General features: G+C 37.5%; 1 protein-coding gene across 1 annotated transcript in view; it reads right to left on the reverse strand.

Moving 5' to 3' along the window:
• Window positions 1–2,292: 2,292 nt before the first annotated feature.
• LOC122808968 (immunoglobulin kappa light chain-like) overlaps window positions 2,293–24,157 on the reverse strand; it is a 716,203-nt gene continuing 694,338 nt past the window's right edge. The window contains exons 6-8 of the mRNA XM_044080134.1: window positions 10,641–10,696; window positions 4,281–4,330; window positions 2,293–2,674 (exon numbers count right to left, since the gene is read on the reverse strand). Of these exons, the coding sequence (XP_043936069.1) occupies window positions 2,621–2,674; window positions 4,281–4,330; window positions 10,641–10,696 (160 nt within the window). The 3' untranslated portion in view covers window positions 2,293–2,620. The remainder of the gene's footprint in view (window positions 2,675–4,280; window positions 4,331–10,640; window positions 10,697–24,157) is intronic.

Here is a 24,157-nt window from a genome sequence, read left to right on the forward strand (position 1 = left end):
GAGCCAAGCTCCAAACTGCCAAAAACATTGTTGACTAAAATTGTTTCATCATAAATTTTTCATAGAACTGATTTTCATTACCAACCAAATACTAGCACTCAGTGTAAAAACAACCAAATAAAAGAAAACGTTATAAACACTTTATATTTATCATATCATTCAAACCTGGAGGGCAGCCTGCCCCCAACTTCAACTGCCATAATGTTTCTTTTCTTTCCACTTTATTTTTCAAATTCCCATCCCTTAAATCTTTCTCCACATGTTCTAAAATAGAAAAAAGTACTTTTTTATATAAAGTACAATTAACAGAATGTCTATATAAAGCAATTTAATCCATTATGTTACTGTTTCTGTAGTCCAATCCCAGTTATAACATGCTAGCATCAAATAGCATCCGAAAATAAAATAACATTATTTCTGTAGCACGTTCACTACATTTTAAAGTGCATTACAAATAAGCATAATAAGATATGCTAAAAAACAAGAAAAATGGAAAATCATAGTAACCACAATTATAGCAACAGATACAGTAACATGTTGTTACAAAGTAATTCTGCTTATCATCCCATCCATATTACCTGTAAAAATAAAGTAATAGCTTATCTACACTCTCATTTCTATTTATATCCAAAATAGCATAATATCTTCCAGCAGTGGGACAGAGTGATAGAGCAGTCTGAATGTGGCTTTGGTGAATTGAGTTTAATTAATGCCTCATATGCTTGATGGCAATGGTGCGGAGGGATGATGGCTATGCCTATCCTCGGGTGGGGCAATGCTGGGAAAAGTTCCCTTTAAACACTGCTGGAGATGTGAGCACTGGCTGGGCATGTTACAGGACTGGGAGGAATAGGGTTGCTGTATGTGTCATGGGTAGGCATTTCTTCAGTTAGCATTTCATTACCCCCAGCCTGCCAGTAAATACAATGTCAGCATACTGTGAAGGTACAGGACTGAAAAAAAAAAGACATGAAAATGTTTAGCCTCATTATGAGTTGCAGTCTGATTGATTTACAGCTGATCCATCTTATTCAACAGTGCCTAGATGTCTAACACTATGAGAACTTGTATAAGGACTTTCCACACCAGGAAGATATCTCCTAATATATGCCAAACAGGTGAGTCACTTAGACATGGAAGCTACAAAGGCAGGATTACTGGACACTGGGGAAGCCTGGAGTCAGCTGGAGTAAAGGTGAACTACAAATTAAAAAAAATGCAAAGTAAAAATAAAATACCCTACTCATGATTATTTTCTGGAGTTCTATGTAGTGAAATTATGTAGGTGCTTTATTACAAGAAAACTTCATTGTATTTCAGCAACAAGATAAATATTCAGTAATGCCCTATGCAGCATGATGTTTAAGCATAGCTTTTCTTTACAGCATTTCCGTATGGCGTTAACAAATATTGCCCATTTATTAGTCTCTGTGAATCCCAAAATGCAGAGACTGATTGGCCAAAAAATGAACTTACATATACTAAGTCTGAGACAGACATTTCTTGGAATATTTCTTTTTCCTCATAGGTAAGGTGATCTCAGATTTGGTAAATGTAAGTCTGCAGGCATAGGGGTTGCAGTAGGCTTGTCCCCCTGCAAAAACAAAGTTTAAAGGAAAAGAGCTTTTATACAGTTATTTATTTTGTCTGTCACAACACTGGACATCTTTTAGGGAATTTATTACCAGACTTATGTATTATTAAGTCAGAATTTATAGAAATCTCCATTCTAAGCCTGTATACCATTTTGTACCCTAATGATAAAACATCTTCTAGCTAACTGACAAATAATGTCAAGGTTATAATTAAATAATAATAATAAAAAAAAAAACACGAGTCAGAAAGCCAGGATGGCATACACTGGTTTGCTACTGTAATAATAATAATATTAATATAATCTCAGTTTAGACTTACTTTGTTGTACAATGATTGTTTTGTATTCTCATATTTTAGGTCGACTGTACTCTTGGTAAATGTTCTTGCATAACGTTTCACTCATTTCTTCATGACGGTTTTTGTGACATGGTTAGATTCCAGCATTATAAGTGATCGGTAGAGCTCTACATTCAGCTCCTCAGTGTTTTAACCATTCACTGAGCAATGTCCTGCCAATTTACTTCAGTTGCAATTAAACAAGTTATCTGAAGCAAGGGTAAATGCACATCACACATAATAAAAGTTACTTGAAAATATCTCAGCAGAACGTCAAGCAATAGATATAAAAATGAACAAATAAATAAATGTAGACAGAAAACAGAAATAAATGTTTTTTTTTTTTATTTTTGTCAGTATTTTAGCTTTAATATAGACAGGTAATGTCACATTTACTTTATTGTTATCAACATAGCTTTGTTTCTTTTTCCAAAGTCTAAAATCAAGAGTGATGGGCTCCCTAGCTACATTATTACTGGCCTTGCGAAAGTGTCCTGTATGGTTTTGACTTGAACACTTTCTTATATATTGATATACAGCAAAAAGCAACAAATGTGCCATAACGCAGATCTTACATGTTTATGGACCTAGACATTGTTTCAGTGTTGAAACTTGTTTTGATATTATCGTTCATCTTTGGACTGAGAATATTATATCTGTGGAAGGACTCCAAATGGACAAGCACTGGTCATTTTCTGTGCAGTTCTAAGGTTGCATACTGGATATCCTTTGTTATATATTCCTGTAAGATAAAGTGTAAGAAAACATAATTATTATTCAGTACCTGGATCAGTTATGTATACAGTGGCTGTAGTAATTCATACTCATCAAAATCTGTTGTGTATCTTGCAATAAGAAATGAACATCTATGATTTAAAGATTCACTACGAGTTCTTTATATTGTTTACAAGACCAATGAGGTGATAAACTAAACATAAATTAAAACGAATGTGTTTAACATATCTTGATCTTCTATACTGTGGAAATGTCTCTGTGTCGCTTAAAGTAGTTAATATATTTTATAGTTTCTCCCCACCCTTAGGTTAGGTTTCCCACACTGGCAATTTTATATTGTATCTAAAGATTTTACTCCACTACAATATACTGTGTATTATGTGTGTGCAGAGTATGACATATTTTGCAATTTCTTTTTGACTCAGGCTATCCTGTAGATTCACTTAGAATATCATCATTCTAAATTGCTACTTTATGTAATAAATTCTGTGGAACATTTGCATATTTCTAAAAGTGATTTCCTTTGATTTATATTCTGGCCTTTCTTGCTTCAGATACAGGCCTAAATTAATCATTTTATGTAGAAGAAAACATTGAGTAAAAGGCCCTCCATCTCTCTCTCTCTCTCTCTCTCTCTTTCTCTCTCTCTCTCTTTCTCTCTCTCACAGTCACACACACACACACACACACACACACACACACACACACACACACACACACACACACACACTTACCAGGCAGGTATTTGTTTCCTTTGTTTCTTGGCCTGAACTCTTAAATCAACTGTTAAGTAAAGGCATGGCATGCCTAATCTATCTGTGCTACTTGATGCAGAAAATAATTCATTAAACCAAAGTCTTTGGAGACACCATAGCTACATCATTCCACCAAAAGGTGAGGAAAACAGATCTACTGATAGATAGCTATGTGGGCTTTACCATGTCAAAAATATACAGAAATGAGGATAATAAATTTTACAATAAAACATTGTAAAACATCAACCAACATGGTATGCATTAAGGATGTTGAGTAGTATGAACATGGCAAATACCAGACAAAGGGAAGAAGAAATAAGTAAGTTTTACTTTTATGTCATGGTTTAATGATCACTTTATTTAGGGGAACTTCAGTAAGGGATTATTAGGTGCTCTAGTTAGGTGTACTGATCTTTTAAGCAAATATATGCAACCGCATTTAAAAAATGCTATAAAATTATCATTTTTTCACTCTCTGATTGGTTGTCTTTTGTACATTAGAACTATGTAAAGCAGGGATATGTTGAAACTCAGTCACTTCTGTTGATTTCTTAAGCACAGTTGTATGCCTCCAGGGTGTATATCACGTGGTTATTATGAACAGAGTAACAGTGACACAACCAGGAGTTCTCTTCATGCCTCACCATACCTCTCTTCCAATGCATCAGGACTGTTTAATATTCAAAATACTATCACTTTTTGGTTACAAGAGAATGCAAGGTGATTTTATTTTAATTATTATTCATAAATAGTTTTACCAGCCAACTCACACTACTACAAACACTACAATCTGCATATGAATGGTGAATTTAAGTTCATAAAAAATAGAAATGTGAAATGAATGTTTATGAGGTTTACCTCTTCTGTTTGCTTCTTTTTGATTCTCTTCTTCCCCTTCTTTGTGTGACCTAATAATTAAATATGAAAGAACATTATTTACCTGCACTGCATAAACGTATTTGCATTTACCCAACCACATACATCTCAGGCAATACATTTAATAAGCCATATACATAGCTTTCCATATTTTTCCTGACTAAATTCTCATATCATTCATTTGCATTCTTCTCCTTTCACATTTATCATGTTTCCCTTATCACACTCTTTCTATTGTAAATTACTATCCTACCACACTGTCTAAATTAACAAATACTAATCCTTTTATATAGCACAGCCCTCCCATCCTTATCAGCCTCTATTGTATTATCTCACTGTGTCATTTGCCCTTATATTTCCTCCTCCCCTTTCCAACCCTTTACCTATTTATTACAAACTCATAACTTATTTGATTGTGTATTTCTCTTACATCAGCTTTCACTTTGGTGGCCCCTTTGAATATGCAATATTACTGTTACTGTGCCTGGCTTGCATTCCTTCAGTTCAGCTGCAGACTACTTAGATTTGTAAGTCTGAAAATGTTCATTTTCACTTGTAGGTAAGATGCTACCCTTACTACCACTAGATACACACAGTAAAACACATTTTGAGAATGATTTGTTATTTGAATGCATTGACCTTGTCTGAGCATGTTGCAAATTACAGCATTTTCTTCTCCTTCTTCCAAAATTTTTTTTATTGAGTTTTACAGTTTAAACAAAGGAAAAATAAAAACCAATGCGGTTATGCATAGATACATACTGAAACATTGTGGTACTGTTGTACAACCAAAATGAAGTAAATACAGCAAGTTTTAACCAGCAATTAGGTATATACACAAAGAGAAGTGATAAAAGTAGAAAAGTTGTGAGGTGTAATGACTTTGATATTCATAGGTTTATAAGTAGGTACAGGGCTATTGGCCCTAGGGCCTATGTAAGCCCAGCCAAAAAGGTCCCCTGTCTTTCGCCATGCAAGAAAGTTATTTTCCTGTGCCCCATGTTGAGCAGAGCCACAGATGTGATCCCCGGGGTGAATTTCCTATTTCCCATCCAATCATCATGATTTTTCTTGAAGAGTGCTAATGAGGAGCTTTGTTTGATATAGATAGGTAGTTTGTTCCAGAGTATGGGAAGTCTCTGGGACAGGAATCTGTCCCTCCAGCATATTCTGTTTATTGTGGTGACAAGCTTTAGGTCCCTAGAGTGTGTAGCTCAGAGGGATTGAGATTTCTTTAAGTGGAGCATGTCCAACAGCTCTGGGTTTGACATAGCTTTGTATGTTAGGCAGAGATCACCTCTGAGTAGGTGATATGCGATGGAGTAAAGCTGACGTTTTTTTAGATGGTCTGCATAGGGCATCTGTTTGAGGTCGATAATCCTCTTTGTGAGGTATTTCTGTGGCCTTTCCAGTTGTTGTCGATGTCTTGTGAGGTACATACCAAAAGAGGCGTTGTACTCTATAATGGGTCTAATGAGTGACGAGTAGAGGGGAACAATGACCTCTTTTTTCCTGGATGAGAAACCTTTTGTGATGAGGTATGCCACATAGAAGGATTTCTTGACTTCTGTGATGATGTGATTATCAAAGGAGAGACTACTGTCCACCTGTATCCTAAGGTCTGTTATCACACTTTCAGTGTTAAGTAGACTACCACCTATGTGGTAGCTCATGGGTACAGAGTTTTTACCAAAGGGGATGACAATGCACTTTTTGGCATTGAGCTTGAGGCCATAGCTTTGACACCGGTCATCTGTCTCATTGAGGACCTTTTTGTAGGATGTCCACATCGTTAGGAGTTTTGATTATGACTCCTAGCTTGCAGTCATCTGCGAACTTCACTAGCCAAAGACCTTCTGTGTTAGCCTGTACTTCAGAAAAGTAGATACCAAACAGGAGAGGACCCAGGACTGAACCCTGTGCTACTCCACTTGTCACTGGTCTAAAGTCAGATTTGTAGTCTGCTACTTTCACAGTGTAGTCTGCTACTTTCTGTCAGTGAGCCAGTTGGCAACCCATCTTGAGACATAAGGATTTATACCTAGTTTAGTGAATTTATCTATAATTCCAGAGTGGGGGATGGTGTCAAAAGCCTTGGTGCAATGTTGATAGGCTGTGTGAACCAACTTATCCTCATCTACGGCTTTGGTGACTTCTTCAAAGACGTCTATCAGGTTTAGGAGACATGATCTGCCTTTTACAAACCCGAACTTCACTACTTCTTAAATACTTTGAAGATTTTGATGTCTATAGAAAGTGTGGCCCTGTAAGAACACATTCAAGTCTTCATGCTATGTTGATTATGGTATTTTCTCTCTCTTTTTGAAGTGTGGTTTCTTTATATGAGTTCTACTTACCAGTAATGTAGAATGTGCTCAAGAGTTAGCACAAACGTGTTTAGGTGGCTTCTTGAAAGGTGGATTATATACCTTTCTGCTGTTGCGTTTGACATTTTTCAAGCAAAGAACAGACTAGGGGAACTTTGCTGCCTTCTGCAGTCTGCTCAGTGTACTACTCTTAAGGAAAAAAAGTACTAGTTAAAAGAGAAAAAGCTTTGTGCCATAGTTTGGGGCACACACACACACACACACACACACACACACACACACACACACACATATATATATATATATCTTACACACACCCACATATATATATATATATATATATATATATATATATATATATATATATATATATGGATCTACTTTGATCCAGAAAATTTGCATTTCATCGAAATGTAAATTCGCGACCTCACTTACACGAAAGTGCATTTTTTGGAAAATGCATTTTCCTGTAAAAACAAAATTTAAACCTAAGCCAAAACAAAAACACACTAAACACAATTATGCAGGGTGCAAGTACCCCCACACACCACCAAGATTGCACTACAGTGGGGTAAAGGGAATATTCTCTTATCCCCACTGTACCACGATCTCAACAATAGCTTGCTTAGTTGTACATCAACACTAAACATTGATGTACAACTAGCATTACATGCAAACTGCATGCTTTTATTACTTTTTTGTTTTTTTTATTTCTGTTTTTACACAAAAGTGCATTTTTGAAAAAAATGTACTTTCGCATAGGTGAGCTCGAGAATTTACGTTTCGATGAAATGTAAATTCGCTGGATGAAATGGGATCCATATTATATATAAGTGTATATATATATATATATATATATATATATATATATAGATAGCGATTTTTGTTACCATTGTCATTGGTTCATAAGTTTATGGCCAAAAGAGACCATTAAGATGCTCACATATTACTTGTGAAAATTTACAGTCACCCATCTATTTATCTAGACTTCTTTCAAATGTTTCCCTGCTAGACAGAGGCACAGTAAACTAATCTTAAAAGGGTACCTTCTGTGACCTACTTTACAGAGGCACAGTAGGCAAATCAAATAGGGAGGCGGAAGCCAAAAACAATTGTTTAATTAATTAATTGAGTGATCTGTGATGTTTTGGTTGCTATTTAAGTATGGATGGATTAGTGTTTTAACAGACTCTGATGATACCAGTTTACTGGTGAAAGCGCTAAGTCTGTATGCAACTGTTGGAATTAAAGGATTTCATCTTACGCCTGGTGTTCCTGCATCCTTAAACTGCTGTTGTGGAAAATTGTTTTCGTTATCTGTCATGCCATCTGGCATTGTTGATGGAATAGTGTAGACAGGTTTAGATCCCTAAAATGGGTGTTTGATTTCCCACTTGTTAGGTGAAAGAATTCAAAGAGTGCTGGGTCATTCATAATCAGAAATCACCCTCAGAATTCTGCATGACATTGAGTATTGTGACATAACTTTTAGTCTATTAGAATACGTAAGGGTATTGAGGTCTGCGGTAATTTTGGAGCGGAAATACTGAGGTCTCACAAGCTGATATAGGTGCTTGTAGTGAGGTTCTGGCCAAAGGATGAATTATATTTAGTGATGGCCTTAATAATGGAGGAATAAAGTGGGATTATAACTTCTTTGGACCTTGAGGAGATGTCATGAATAATATGTTGTACCAGGCAAAATTTATTTTTCAACCAAGAAAAAGGCATAGTAGTCAAAGAACCATTTGTTATTACCATATGTATCCAAGTCTCTCATGACTGTGTAAATTTTAAGTTGAATGTTATATATATGGTAAGCAGAGCTGATGCCAGATTTACCAAATGAAACAATGCAGCATTTCTTGGTGATAAGGATAAGTCCATAATTACTACACCAGGCATTTGTTTGGTCCATCCCTTGCTGGAAAATTTGAGTATCAGAGTGGGATTTGATAACTGCCCCAGTTTGCAGTTGTAATGCAGCTTGGTTAGCCAAAGACCCTTGATGTCAGCTCTTATGTCACAAAAGTATATAGCAAAAAGGGGGGACCCAAAACAGAGCCTTGTGGGATACCACTAGTGACGTGTCTGTTTAGAGCAAATTCCCCCAACTTTAACAATATGAGTTCTGCCAAACAGACATTTACCAATTCAGCAAACTATGTATGGGTTAACTTTGAGTTGGGAAAGTTTGTAAATAATCCCAGCATAGATGATAATGTCAAAGGTCTTGGCATGGTTTAGCTAAACAGCATGAACTGTGAGCCCCTTATCCATGGCCTTATTAACTATTTCAAAAGACTCAGCCTTTTCGATCAGGCACAATCTGCCTTTTACAAAACTGAACTGATGTGTATCCAGGATATAAGGTCACCTATGCCATTGTTTATTTTCTCAGCTTTAATACATTTCAAAGCCTTGCAAATAATACAAGTGTGACTAATAGGCCTGTAATTCCAAGGGTCAGTAGAGAGACCACCTTTATGCAAGAGCACTACAACTGACATTCCTCACTTCTTGGGGATATAACCAATGGAGAGACTCAGGTTGAAGAGCTGAAAAAAGGGTTTTCCTGAGTGGGACTTCGCACTTCTCAGCAGGCATTCAGAAATATTGCCAGGGCCCATTCAAGTATTGTTTTTAATTTTGGAATGTACTAAAAAGACCTGGTAAATTTGATCCAAGGAGGAGAAGTATGGGGGAAAAGAGGGGAACGTAGAGTGGGTGTAGTGAAGTTGGAAGATAATTTGTCCACAAAAATATTAGCAAAGTGCTTGGGGAGAGAGAAGGACATGTCATTTAAGGTAAGTTCAGTACAGTATTGTAGGTTATTTCTACCCATCCTAATATAGCTGAATAAGGCCTTATGGTTATCTTTTGAATTAGCTGCAATCCTAAATTCATAGCTGGCCATACATTTCCTAATTGTATGTTTGCTAGACTTAATTACCGGTTTTAAATCCCTTTTATAATGATGAAGTGGACATCTTGTAAAGATGTCCAGGAGCTTTTTCTTTTTATTGTAGAGTGTGTTGATGTGGCAGTTCCATCATATAAGTTTACTGTTAAACTTGCCATTATGATTACTCTGGACTGATATAGAAGCCTCAGTGTGTCTGTCCATGAGTAAGTAAAACTCACACCATTTGTGATTGCCAACAAGCTCAGTAAATGGCAAATAACTGATCTTGCAGTAATCCCTGAGTACGGAGTTGTTATTAGGGGCCACATTGTTTGTTGGTCACAAGTACACTGCATTTCACTGCTTAGACATTTAATAGTCAATTTGCTAATTTTCAGAATTCTACATTTTGGATAATGCTCACATCTCCTATGGTTACTCCAAATCAAAGAACAAAGCTACTCCTCTAACATCAACCGAGAAAGTCCAAGCATATTGGTCAGACCTGGATTCAAACCAGCCATAAGACAAAAAGCCCTCTCCAGAATTGGGTCTGCTACATTGAACCAACTACTAACCAATATAGAAAATGCAGATAGACTTCAAACATTCAAGAAGAAGAAAAAAAGAACTTATGCAGCACTTGCAAGACGAATTTAAGTGTAACTGCTTTCATAACAATGACTAGTTCTGTAGTTTATAATGGAAGGAAGGCATATACATAGTAACGTTTAGTCTTTAACACAATATAAATATTTTTGTGCTCTGATCTTGTTATAAACTGCATGCTGAATATTATACTTCTGTAATAATTTTACTCTAAGTTTATTCTTTACTGCATGCTGAATATTATTTCTCAGTAATAATTTACTGTAAGTTTATTCTTTACCAAATTATTTTTATAATTGTTTAACTTAAAGAAATATTTTCTGACTTTAATCACTTTAACAGCACAAATGAAACTATTAACTTGAGATTTCTTAGCACATACCTTTAATCAGCTTTATGCACTGTTATGGCTAAAAACTGTTAACATGCTTTCTCATAACTGGTTAATAGATCAAACAAGTTTCTGGCACGGTGAAAATTACGTAAGTAATTATAACATACCTGCACCTTTTACAGTTTGATAAATTACTGCTTGATTGGTGTCTGAACTGTTTTCCCTGAGAAAAAAGAAAATAAGATACATGAATACATGATGGATGTGAATGGACTGTATCATGATTATTTATTTATTTAATTATTTGTCTTTTGTTTACCGGGTTAGTCCAACTGAGCCGGTGGTCCATTTTCAGTGGACAGCCAAGGAGAAAAGCTCCAACATACAAAATATCCTTGACACTAACATTAACAGTTTCATGTAGGTAATATGAAGAATATTCGTGGTACTAACAATAGCAGTTTCATGTAGGTAATATAAAAAACAAAACTACATATGTTTTGCCAAAAAGAAGTTAAATGAATAAAGGAACAGACTGAAGAAAATGTAGATTTGCAATAGCAACAAAAAAGAAAAAACAAGCTTCCAATTTATCTTAATGATTGAACCAAGTTGGTAGAGAAAGTAGAAAAGGTAATTAAATAGAAGGGCTAAAGAGGGGATGAGAGGAATACATGGAAGAACTTGAGAGTATGAGATAAACAGTTACAAGAGGAGAGAAGAGGACAGGGATGCATAGTAGCTAGTTGGGAGAGAGATATAATAGATTTAAGTACAGTGTTAGTCAGAGGTACAGCCAGTTACTAGATTAAGTATAAGTGTTAGTCAGAGGCTTGGCAAAAGTTAATACAGTACAAGTTATCATAAAGGTAATGTACAAAAGATGAGAGGAGAAGTTACTGCCGACAGTTGGTTGAGGAAAAATAGTAATGTACCAGAGAGGAGAGAAGAACTTATCGTAGACAGTGGAGGGACAATTGTATTATGTAGGGGGTGATAAGGGCAGAAGGGATAGTTAGTAAAGTAGTGCTTTAATTCACTTTTGAAATTGCTGGAAGATTGAGTAGACTATAGATAAGATGGGAGTTTGTTCCATGTTTGAGATAAGGAGCATTTGTAAAGTATTCTACTTATTGTTTTCTTTGGCCTGTAGGTGTCAAGCAACATTTGGTCAGTAGTATGGTGATGTTAAGGTCTGCTATGATTGCTAAGGTTTCTGGTCACTTGACCTTATTAAGTTATGAACCAAAGTAACATAATTTATTCACACATTTTCTGATAATAAATATATTTCACTGAAAAATAAAAGCTGGAAGCCATAATTCACACACATGTATGCATGCTTACATTCAAATACAGTAGATAGATAGATAGATAGATAGATAGATAGATAGATAGATAGATAGATAGATAGCTAGATAGATAGATAGATAGATAGATAGATAGATAGATGGATTTTTACTGTGTGATCTGGTTTTCAGAGACATACCATAGTTAAAATGGGATCTTCCTAACTGCCCACATATGAATGCTTGCAAGTGTGTGTGTGAGTGTGTGTGTGTGTGTGTGTGTGTGTGTGTGTGTGTGTGTGTGTGTGTGTGTGTCCTGTAACACACTGCTATCCTACCTTGGACTAGTTTCATGCCTTGCACGCACAGAGTGCTGGGATATGTTCTGATTTGTGTGTTGTAGGATTAGAAAACTGATTTCATGACTCTGACTTTGACAGTCATCAAAAAATATTTTCCCTAATCCTACAGGAAATTGTTTAACCAATATTTATAAAACATGAAATGAGCATTAACATGGAATCTGTCAAGGTCAGCAAGTCCAACTCTGCATACTGCCTGCAATTGGGTAATGGAGGGCTGAAGGAAATGTGATCAATGAATAATGCATGTTTTTGACTTAATTTTAGGGGGAAGAGTGTTTATGTTTAGGGAATAGGAGGGAAGATTTATGGTTAGGGAATGGTTAGGATGGAGGGCATATCAGTCTTTGCACTGATGGCTGTGCAATTCATGAATAGAATTTTGTGTCTGCTAGTAACCTGACTGGTCACTATCAATTTAAATACGCAGCATGCTGCATGTGCACAGTCTGATCTACATTTCAGTCACGTACTGAGCACTCTTTTGAGCACAGCAGTGCAGTGCCAGCCAAGGGCAAGAATCATCATATATCACAAGCAGCACTACATGGTCTTTGCCTTGTATGTCACTTGTATCATGAGCTGCCAGAAAACAGGATGGTACATGGCCAGTCACACACTACAGCATTCTGTGAACTCTGTAATATGATGCCAGTAACATGAGCATTGAGGGAAGGAGCACAAACAGAACAAGACAAGAGAGGTTATATGGCATAACAGCATATGTACCCAGGATTTCAGTAGCAGCTTCAGCACTGATAAAATAGGTCATGGTGGGAGAATGAAACAGCATGACAACCAGACACCATGTAGTATACGTGACCACTTAGCAAGGGGGTGTATCTGTCTGGTAAAGATATGCCAGAGAAGGAGATATCTATCATTTGCTCAGTGTGTGTGTGTGTGTGTGTGTGTGTGTGTGTGTGTGTGTGTGTGTGTGTGTGTGTGTGTGTGTGTGTGTGTGTGTGTGTGTGTTCAAAACCCGATAACAATGAAGCACAGAACAGCGAGGGGAAAAAAATCTCTGTTCCATTACAAAAATAAATAAATAAAACATACACTTTAAACTTAAACTAAAGTGGGGTCTTCACCCCCCACACACCCCCTACTTAAATATACCAACTCTGAGATCACACCACAGTGGAGGAAATAGCAAAGCCACGAAAACAGCCCACCGTTTTTTTCCCTGGGAAAAAAATCAGTGTGCCATGGCTTCGCTATTTTCATATTTCGGACTGTTGGGTTCAATATTACAGCGTTCGAACTCTTGTGAGTTTGACTTTGTAATATAGACTCTAGTATATCAAAAGAAGGTATGAACTAGATGAAGAAGTAGAACAAGTCAGTGTTTTACCAGTATTTGTCCCAAAAATGTTCATGCAAATCAGTCTGTTTACCTTTCATCAAAGACTTTCATACTCCTTCATTGATGTCCGTTATCCTGCTATAGCTAAGTTTGATGATTTTTAACTTGATTTCCAGGAAATGCTTTTGGATGTAATGATATGTATAGGTTGCTAAAGTGTGAAATTGTACAGCTCAGGGGTGTTAATCTATTAAGGCAATGAAGCTGTGAAAGACAGATAGTATATTTGTATACAACTCAGTTAAACCATTGCCTGAATGACAAAGTTTCACAACAGAAATTAAAATTCATGATAAGGCACGTACAACACTTTTCAATGTTCTACAGGGAAAACCCTCCTAGCTATTAAATCATCTTATAGCAATATCACTGTGTTTCATTCAAATGTTGCATAATATAAGTAATGACTCTCAGAAAAGGTACAGAGACAAGACAGACTGCAAGAAGCATATGAAAACATATATGAAACTCAACTATAATGATGCCTTGAAAGCCTGAATATTCATTAGAAAATGCCCACTGCAGCAAAGCCACATAATAAGACACTGTTCCGCATCAAAAACAAGACTGGAAAAAAAATCAAATGGTAGCTAAAATAGCAAGAGTTTCAGGACCTACTATATGAATTTCAGTCATAGTTACAATTGTGAAAACCAACTATTCCATGTAGTGACATGAAGACTGCCAATAAAGCAGTTATGAAAGGAAACCTAACTTTAACAGAGGAGCCGACTCTAACATAAGTGTCCTAAATTGTCTAAGTTAGATCTCAGGTCAGGAAGATCAAAAAGAACTGAAATCTTAGAACACGAGTATAACAACTTGTACCATGTGGATTGGTCTCAAGAGAAACCAAAAGGTTTATATTCAAAGTGAGCTCAGTTGTTGACATATTGCACAAAAAAAAAAAAACATAAACTGATTCAAAGAGTTAAAAATGTTCTTTCTTGATCTCATCATCCTTTGCAGAAAGAATCAGAAAGATAATCTAAGGCACTAAGACAGACATAATGAAGGAAAATGGACTTACTTTAAACACAGATATTTGTGCATTTGGCATTTTCTGGCTTGATTTTTCTCAGATAAGTGCATGACTCATATCCTGCAAAGGTAAAACTGATACTAGTTTCCCCACACCAAAGACACCTCTACAAAATGTGAGACTTCTCTTGGAATTTGCACGACAGCGTGTCAAACAAGCAATGGTAAATATTAGAATTATTAAAGAAAACTTTCAGTTCAGATATTGTAAAATCATATTTCAAGTAACAACACCCCCCCCTCCAGTGCTTGACAAAGATGCAAGTTATGTTGATTTAACAGTCATATTATGTGAAATCCTACAGAGAGAGTATAAACTTGTAATCCATGTAAGGGCTGTTTTAACAGATATTGAGGAAACATAGGCACTGAAGCAGTTACTTGCAATTTTTTGCCCATGTCACTACTTCAGCATGTAGGACCCATGAAAAGAATTATTCCTGTTACTAAGCTGAGGCATTTAGAAAACAACTTCACTAAATCATGGTCCAAAACTATCCTCAAGTTAAAAAAATGGTCATTAATGCTTCAGTCATACAGACGTGTAACAGACCACACAGAATGCTAGGACAGTATGGCAGGTTACTTGTGAAGGCATCACTCAAATTATGATGACAAGGGAGTGTATTATTCAAAACGTGGTGATATAAACAATAAATATAGCAGGAGGGTATGCTGTGCCTAGATTATAAATGTAAAAATAATATTGATGATACTGAAAGAGATTCCCTGCTTCATAAAGTTAAATATTATTGCAATAACAACAATGAACAGAGCAGGCAGTAAAAATTTTGAAGCAGAAGTTATAAAGAAATGAATAATTTAGAGATAAAATAACTATACCAGAAACTGAAAATAATTAACTTAAGAGAATAAGGCTAATTATATCATAAGCACTTCAAAGTGGTATATAAAAAATGCATGTATTATACACATTTGTGTAGTTAAGAAAAAAATTATAGCTAGAGAGATAATTTGTTTCTAGTACTAGATAGGACAATAGGGAGCAGGTTAAAAACAAGATTTCATTCAAATCAGTACAACTATTAAATGCTCTTGCATTTTTACAACCACTCTACCTAAATCCCAACCTGCTAATAAATAATAAACCCCTAAATCTAACAAATTACCCTCTGATAAAAGATCTTACAATATGGGAAATTTACAAATGGAAAGAATCCGATATGCTACAACTAAGAATGAAACTCAATCTTCCTGAGAAATATGCTGTCATTCTTAACCAAATCCATTTAAATGCTAAATTTTCACAAACTAATGTCGACCTGCAGGACATTAACTTAGTAAAACTAATACTAAAAAAATCTTGCGACTAAAGGAAAAACAATCTCTAGGACATATAAACTTGTAACGAACATAAAATACCAGAATTCCTTATTATTCTCAACCTATTGGCAAGGGAAAAAACAATTACTTACCGAAGAAAGCAAGACTGGCCATTGAAAATACAATCAAGTTTATTCCCTTTAAGTGGCTGCTATACACACAAATTATGATAAATAATATATTATACCCCATCAAAGCTAAGTAAGTTTAATCCCAAATTTTCACCTATATGTCCACACTGCCCAAACCAAACAGCTGATATTCTCCATGTTATGTGGAACTGTAGTAAGTTACACAATGTGTGGAGCTCTTTAAGAGCTAGATTAGAGAAGATGGGATATGAAAAAACAACCCTGTCATGGGAGACGGCTATATTGCACACCAACAAAAAAGAACTTCCAAAAATGTTAAAACACATCCTTATCACAATGTGTGCCCTTATTAAATTTTACATTAAAAAACTGGACTGTCACATCTCTAATCACATGGGAAGACTTCAGCAAACTAGCTATTAAATACGTCTCATCTCACAAGTTAGTTTATACAACAACAAAACAAAAATATTACTATCAGAAATATTGTTTTTTTTTACTAGATGTAATTCTCAAGAATTAAAGATAGACCTCACACTGACCTGCTAAGACAAACTTATATTAAGCAAAGCTTGCATTATAAGCAGTTTATTTCCTTTCCTCTCTATACACCTAAACACATTCCCTAGTATACCTATCTACAACATGTGATTGAATTTCTACCTCTATCTCTTTATAAACTATGCCCCTTATACTATCTCTCATCTTTCAATTGATGTTAAGAAGTTTTTCTCTCCTCTGTTTGCTGATGTAGTGATTTCTAGTGTATATATATATATATATATATATATATATATATATATATAGTGTATACATTTAGTATTTAGCTTTTATGGTTGTTTTTCTTTATATGTATTGTCGATCTTATGTTTTTGATATGATGTAGTACAGTTACTATTGAAAAACTGAATAAAGAGATTCTGGAAATAAAAAAACAAGCTTTCATATAGAATTGATAAATCATTTCATACCTGCTCATATTTCTGATTTGACAGAGAAAGATTGGACATGCCTACACTTTTATCACATATGAATCCAGCGGTTTCCTAATAATAGAAACTCTTTCGGCAACATGAGCTAAGACCACTCTTGTATATTTGTTTATGTATCTGCTTAGTTACCCAGAGGCTCATAAAGGCTTACTGTGAAAGTGCTAAAATACCAAGATTAGCCTGAGCCCTCCTGTTGCCTTCTAAAACTCTGGAGAGTTGTACTTGTCTGTTTTAGCCTTACAAAGTAAAAAATTTGTTCTGAATGTTTGTAACAGCATAAACAACTCAGGAAATTTATATTTTGCATTTTTCCCTGCATATGACGTTGCTTTGAAATTATTGCTGAATTTAATTTGTTTGCCTGCCTTTTAACCATTTAAATCATTGTTTTCACTATTTATTATTAGCTTGTTTCTGGCCTAGTGTCAAAGCCATTTTGAGACAGCAGTGGTTCTCGTAGCGCAAACTCATTAATTCCTGCAGCTGTTTCTAGGTAGCCAGGTCTTTACTTTTTGCAGTGTGCTGTATACTGAGATGAGGTGAGCCTTTGGGTCATCTTTTGAGAAAGACTCTGAAGAGCTGCACTTTTCTGCTTCAGCCTGAGAAGTTGAAAGTTGTTCTGAATGTTTCTTATGTCAGAATTAATGCAGGGAAGTGGGAAGTTTATATATATATATATATATATATATATATATATATATATATATATATATATATATATATATCTATATATATATATATATATATATATATATATATATATATATATATATATATATTCACTTTTTTGGCTAAATTTAATCTGCTTGGCATGCTTTTTCCATTAAAATCACAGTTTTCTTTGTCTATAATTAGCTGACACAGTCCCTGGGATTTATGAAGGTTTTTTTTTTTCCATGCAAGAGCAGTGTAGTCACTTCTGCATTGAATATGGCAGCTGAGCGATCCAGGGATGTGCTGTTTTGACATGCATGAGTGTGCCTACACTGTTCCTGCATGGAAACCCATGCAGGATGCTAATTACCTCATTTGCTGGTGAAAACAATGCAAATGAGGTGAATTAGTGATCCAGGAAGCAAGTAGATAACCGTGCAGGAACAGTGTAAGGTGCAGAAATGTATTTGGCTACTAGCCGAATACATTTCTGCAAAAATAAAAACGGAGCCATGATAGCTCTAATAAAAGCATGTACCCTAATCTGTAGGCATGCCAATGGCCAAATATGGTCATTGGCATGGAAAACTGTGCAATTTTTATAAAAATAAACTTTTTTTTTGGCCGATCTCGGCCGTTTAAGCATAGGGCAGTGTCATGCAAATGGAATTGTGGGGAAAAAAATGTGAAAAGTCAATTTTAAGGGAAACCTGCATTTTGTCATTATCCTTTATGGTAAGGAGAATGAAAACAATGGCAGGGAACAGGGGTTGGTAAGGGGAAGGCTCTTATGTAGTGAAGTAACTATGGATTAAGGCAGTTGGGTATGTTAATGAGGAAACTTATACTGAATCAAAAAATTCCTCTAAGTGTCACAATGCACCTAACCGTAGGTGCTCTAACACCATCGTATAGGAGCAACTAACATGAAAAGGGGGTGTGTCATGTTTCCTCTAAGCACATTGGAGCTCCGTTGCCCAGGTTTGCACTTAGCTAAGCACAACTAAGTGAGGGTGCGTGTCCCAGATAGCTTAGCTGTGCTTAAGTAAGTACAGAGACAGTAAGCATGTTCGCATCCAGGGATGTTTACACTAGCTAAAAGGGTTTGAGTGGCATGCTCCAGAGCTTAAACAGGAAGGATGTAGGAAAAAGAAAAAAGGAAATAGCAGAACAAGGGAAATTCAGAACAAATCAGTAATATCGGATTCTGCAACTCACAATAGGCCATTGAAAGCACTCAGTAATGTAGCTGGCAGGTGGCTGCATAGCTGAAAATGGGAGGAGATGTACAAAAAAAGAAATAAAGGGCAACAGCAGAATAATGGAGAAATTAAGTAGAAATCACTAATATGGGACTCTTGCAACTCACAATGGGCCATGTAAAGCACTCAGTAATGCAGCTGGCAGATGGCTGCAGAGCTGAAAATGGGAGGAGATGCAAGTAAAAAATAATTAAAAAAGGAAACAGCAGAATAAAGGCAATCATGCACAAATTACCACTAATGCCTTTAACATTCACAGTGGCCAAATCAAAGCCATGAGTAATATAGCTGTCAGCTGGAATGTATCATAGTCAGCCAATCACACAGGCAGCAGTTGCAGCACACCACTATAAAGTATACAAACACCTCTGTCTGTTTTTTCCCACAAACTCTGCACCTTGGGAGTAAACCAGGGCATTTTACCTGACAAAATGCTAGGGGCTGCTATCGCTTTGATACATCAGTATGTGCTGGAGACTGATGGTGGTGAGGAGGATAATGCTGACAACTGCCCCAGAATCAGGAGGAAGAGAAGAGTGTTCAGACCCAGGGTAACCTTCCAGGGGCTACATGACCTGGAGATAGTAGAATGCTACAGGGTAGACAGGGACATACTGCAGCAAATTGTGGAGCTGTGCCGGCCTCGCCTCATACCCAGAATGAACAAAGGGGAACCCATCCCAGTAGATAGTAAAGTATGTGTAGCCTTAAGAATACTAGCTACAGGTACTTTCCAAAGACCTACTGGAGACATCATGGGAATGTCACAGGCATCTGCATCCAGAGTACTCCACCAGTTCCTGGATGCCATGCTACCAAATGCTGGTAACCACATATACTTCTCCCACACCTATGAGGAATTGACCAGCAATATGCATCTCTTCCTCTGTGTAGCTGAATACCTGGAGGTACTGGGTGCTATAGACTGCATGCACATCCACATCAAAGCACCACCTGGTGAGCAGGGTAGGGTCTACATAAACCGCAAGGGCTTCCCCTCTATCAACTGCCAGGTCATGTGCAATCCCCAGGGCATTATCATGAATGTGTGTGCTGGCAGCCCTGGAATCAATCACTACTCCCACATCTGACATTCCTCACAGCTGTATCAGGGATTTGCCAGGATGGACATCTCATATGGCTATCTGGTGGGGAATGCTGGCTATGCACTCCAGCCATGGAGGATGACACCCATCAGAAATGCACACACACCCATGCAAGAACACCATAATGAGGCACATGCACAAACAAGGATCATTATAGAGCATTTGTTTGGGATGCTCAAGTCACGGTCCCAGTGCCTGGACATATCTGGTGGAGCCATGCAGTACTCTCCAGTCACATGTGCACACATGTTCATAATATGTGCCATGCTACACAATATGATCCTGCGGAAACAGTTGCAGAAGGAACAGGATGGGGAAGGGCCACACAGCCTCCCACCATTGCCAAGGTCCCCACAGGCAGAGAGGGACTCAGATGAGGAACCTCCTCAGCCAGTCCCTGTAGGCAGATGGAGGCATGCCCAGTATGGCCTGGCCTTGGCAAAGAGGTAACACATAGTACACACACTGAGACTGTAGGCACCTAGGAACTGACACCTCCCTCTACTCGCACTCACAGTAAAAAGGGATGACACACACATCATACTACCTGTAACTTACCATGTATAGACAGTGCACTGTGTGCATCCAACATAGAAAGCCCTCAAGCACCGTCCACAAAACTGCCACAGGCACAAGGTAAGTCAGTCATCTTAACAGTAAATTAATTTATCAGTATGTTCTGTTAGCATATGTATGGTATAGTTGCATGCATGCAAGAGAATGGGGTGGCCTACGGGGATAGCAGCAGACATCTGACAGCTATGTGGGACACCAGGAAATGTCTGCCCAATACTGACCTCCCAATAATATTCAGTAGTACCTAAGGTGACAAATCCCACTACAGTATATGTGTAGGGCCAACTAACTGGGGGGGGGGGGTCATAGCTCACAGCCATGGATGTCAGTGTGGTATCCCATACCCACCCCTCAGACCCACACAGCAAGTCAGCTGTAGAAAACCAGAGAGAAATGTCTTGCAAAGCTCCACAAATGGCACTTGTGTTGAATAACCCCTTACAGACCCACACACTGATAGCACAGCAAGTCTCACAGTTGCAGTAAGGCTCTAAAAGTTAAGAACTCTGACACTCAAATGTATGCCATTACAATCTCACCTGTGGTCTTTACTGATATGCCTGTAGACCCCAAGACAGGGCACAATAGTATGGGAAATGGAACCAAAATGTAAAGCAAATATCAGCACAGTCTCTGCAAATGTCTACAGTTGACAGGTGTGCCCCCATATACCCACAGAAATGCAGTAACATGTATGTTTGCGGAGAAATACCAGCATAACACAGATGGGTAGGGCTGTCCCAATACACATGAAAACATGTTGCATGTGGTCAATATGCAGGGGTCAATGAACTATGTCCATGTGTGGTCAATACTGTCAGGATCTGGCCAGCATGTTCTCCTGGCTGTCAGCTTGTACTACCTTAGGTACAGGCTGTCTGTTACAGGGCCACATGCAGATAACTGCAGTGCCAAGTATTATGCATATCAGCGACACATACTGCTCTGCTACTAACATACCCAGAAGTCACACTGCTATGTGGAATGTACTATACATATAATGGACTTCTTGGAGGCTGTGTAGCCAAGGTGCTAGGGTTTTTGTGAATAATCCTGCTTCTTGAAACTGTTGACAGTCGTTATTGTCAATATGGATTTTTTCCTTGTTTTATGTCTGCTTTTGTATATTATTGACATGTCTGGACAGCAGAATGCAGTCTGTACCCACACCCATAATGCCAAACCTCTGACAGCAACATACTGAACAAGGGCAGAAGTAAAAGTGGAACAAAGGCACAATGATAGGCATGTGTTGTAAATATTGCCCTGACATACTGTGAAAGTTGGTAGGGTGAGGGCTTTGCAGTAGCTGGAATTGTCTGAAGGTTATGTAGTCTGAAACAGTAATGTATGTCATTATTTTGTAACATCACTCTTCAGTATATTGAAATAACTTGCCATAAAAACACACGTTTACACAGACTGGACAAAACCTCTAGGCAAACACCAGGACAGTCTGGCTAAAAATGTACACTTGAGAGGTATGGCCACACCAGGATATCACATCTCAGGTTACACAGATACCACACAAGCAGTATATCCCCAGCCAGTATATCACCAAGTTGCTGGACTATTTACACAGTGTTATCACTCAAATGGCTGTAGCCACACCACCCAACTGGCCTTGTTGGCCAAGAATGAACATAGCTGGCATGATAATATCAATCTACGCATCATATGACTAGTATTCCTCTGGTAAAGCACTGTGATGATTTGAGGATGTCTGCCACTAGGTAATGACACAATACATTGCACTGTCAGACTACAGATTGTCAGAAAATGTCTGCTAAAATAAACTATTACCCTGAGGAGAGTCCTGTGTGCTCCTGAGAGGTAAGGCTGTAGCACACAAAACCTCAGACCAGAGTACACTTATCTCTGGAATGGAGTCCCACTCTAACTATACAGTGTGACACTGGGCATGCTCCTACACTTAGAGAATCACAGGACATGTTGGAACCCACATTTGCCTATATGAATATATTGTTTACATATATATATATATATATATATATATATATATATATATATATATATATATATATATATATATATATATATATATATATATATATATATATATATATATATATCTGTGCATACAGACAGTTATGTACACCTTAACTGTCCCTACACACACATCAGACAGGATTACCCCCAGAGATCTGTAGGTGGCCCATATGTGATATATCTGCATCTGTTGTGTGTGACGCACAGGCATACATATATGGCCAAAAGATAACTATATATGTCAAGCACACACACACACACACACACATATGTGGGGAAATGAGAGACAGACAGTGATAGAGAGACAAATGGGGACAGACAGAGAGTGAGTCACACACATAGATATCCTGAATGGCATGCACTGATGTCCTGCTGTGAACAGTGACATGCTGGTTTTAAACAGTCACACGTGCAAGCATAAAAGGTGAGCCCCATTGTGTAATAGTACTGAGGTTGGGGTTTTAATATCACATCACCTGCCTGTGTGTGTGTGTCTCTCTGTAGGTCTAAGTATTAGCAGACTGTTCACACTCAGTACACTTCAAATTGCCCTACTTCACAAGATATGCTCCTGTCATTTACCTTAGAAGTACCATTAGACACTTACTACCCCTATAAGCTCTGTAGAGTATGTGATAAGTGCATAACATTATAGTACAAGTAACGAGATAGATAGGGATTCTAAACTCAATACTGGTAACTGTGTGTGTGTGTGTGTGTGTGTGTGTGTGTGTGTGTGTGTGTGTGTGTGTGTGTGTGTGTGTGTGTGTGTGCATGTGTCTGTGTATGTGTCTGTGTGTCTGTGTGTGTGCAAGACTGAGGGAGTTGTTTGTAGGTGAAACAGTTTTACGCCATTTCCACACACAACACTTCCTAGTGCTCCACTTTATCAGTCTTGCTGATGTCATTCCCTTTATCAGCAACTTTGGCCAGCTGTTAGACTAGTAAGCTCAGTAGTGCATGTGATAACTGGCTAACATTATAGTACAAATAACTACATGGGTAGGGGTTTTACTCTCAGATCTGGCAAGTGGATGTGTATGTTTGTGTGTGTTTTGATATGTTTCCCACCCACTGCCCTACTTTATCAGTCCTGCTGATGTGATTCCCCATATCATCATCTTTGGCCAACTATCAGCCCAGTAAGCTTTGTAGCGCATGCGATAATTGTGTAACAGTATAGCACAAATAACTAGATAGGTAGGAGTTCTACTCTTGGATCTGGCAAATGTGTGTGTGTGTTTGTTTGTAGGAAGAAGTATTTTGATAATTTTCCCTACCACTGCCCTACTTTATCACTCCTGCAGATGTCATTCCCTTTATAGATTCATAGGCGTGTAGTAGGCTAATGGGTCTGGAGCCTTTACAAGCCTAGCCCATAGAAGGGCCCTGCCATTGTGCCACCTGATGTTAGTTCCCAGTGCCTGCATTAAGTAGAGGCATTGGAGTGATCCCTGGGGTGAACTTTCTATTACCCATCCACTCATCAAGATTCCTCTGGAACACGGTCAGCTAGGTGCTCTGCTTGACATGTATGTGAAGTCTATTCCAGGAGATGTGCAGTCTCTTGGTGAGGGACCTGTCCCACCA

The sequence above is a fragment of the Protopterus annectens genome, chromosome 8.part0, assembly GCF_019279795.1.
Source record: "Protopterus annectens isolate FY-2018-M chromosome 8.part0, PAN1.0, whole genome shotgun sequence".
NCBI classification, from domain to species: domain Eukaryota; kingdom Metazoa; phylum Chordata; order Ceratodontiformes; family Protopteridae; genus Protopterus; species Protopterus annectens.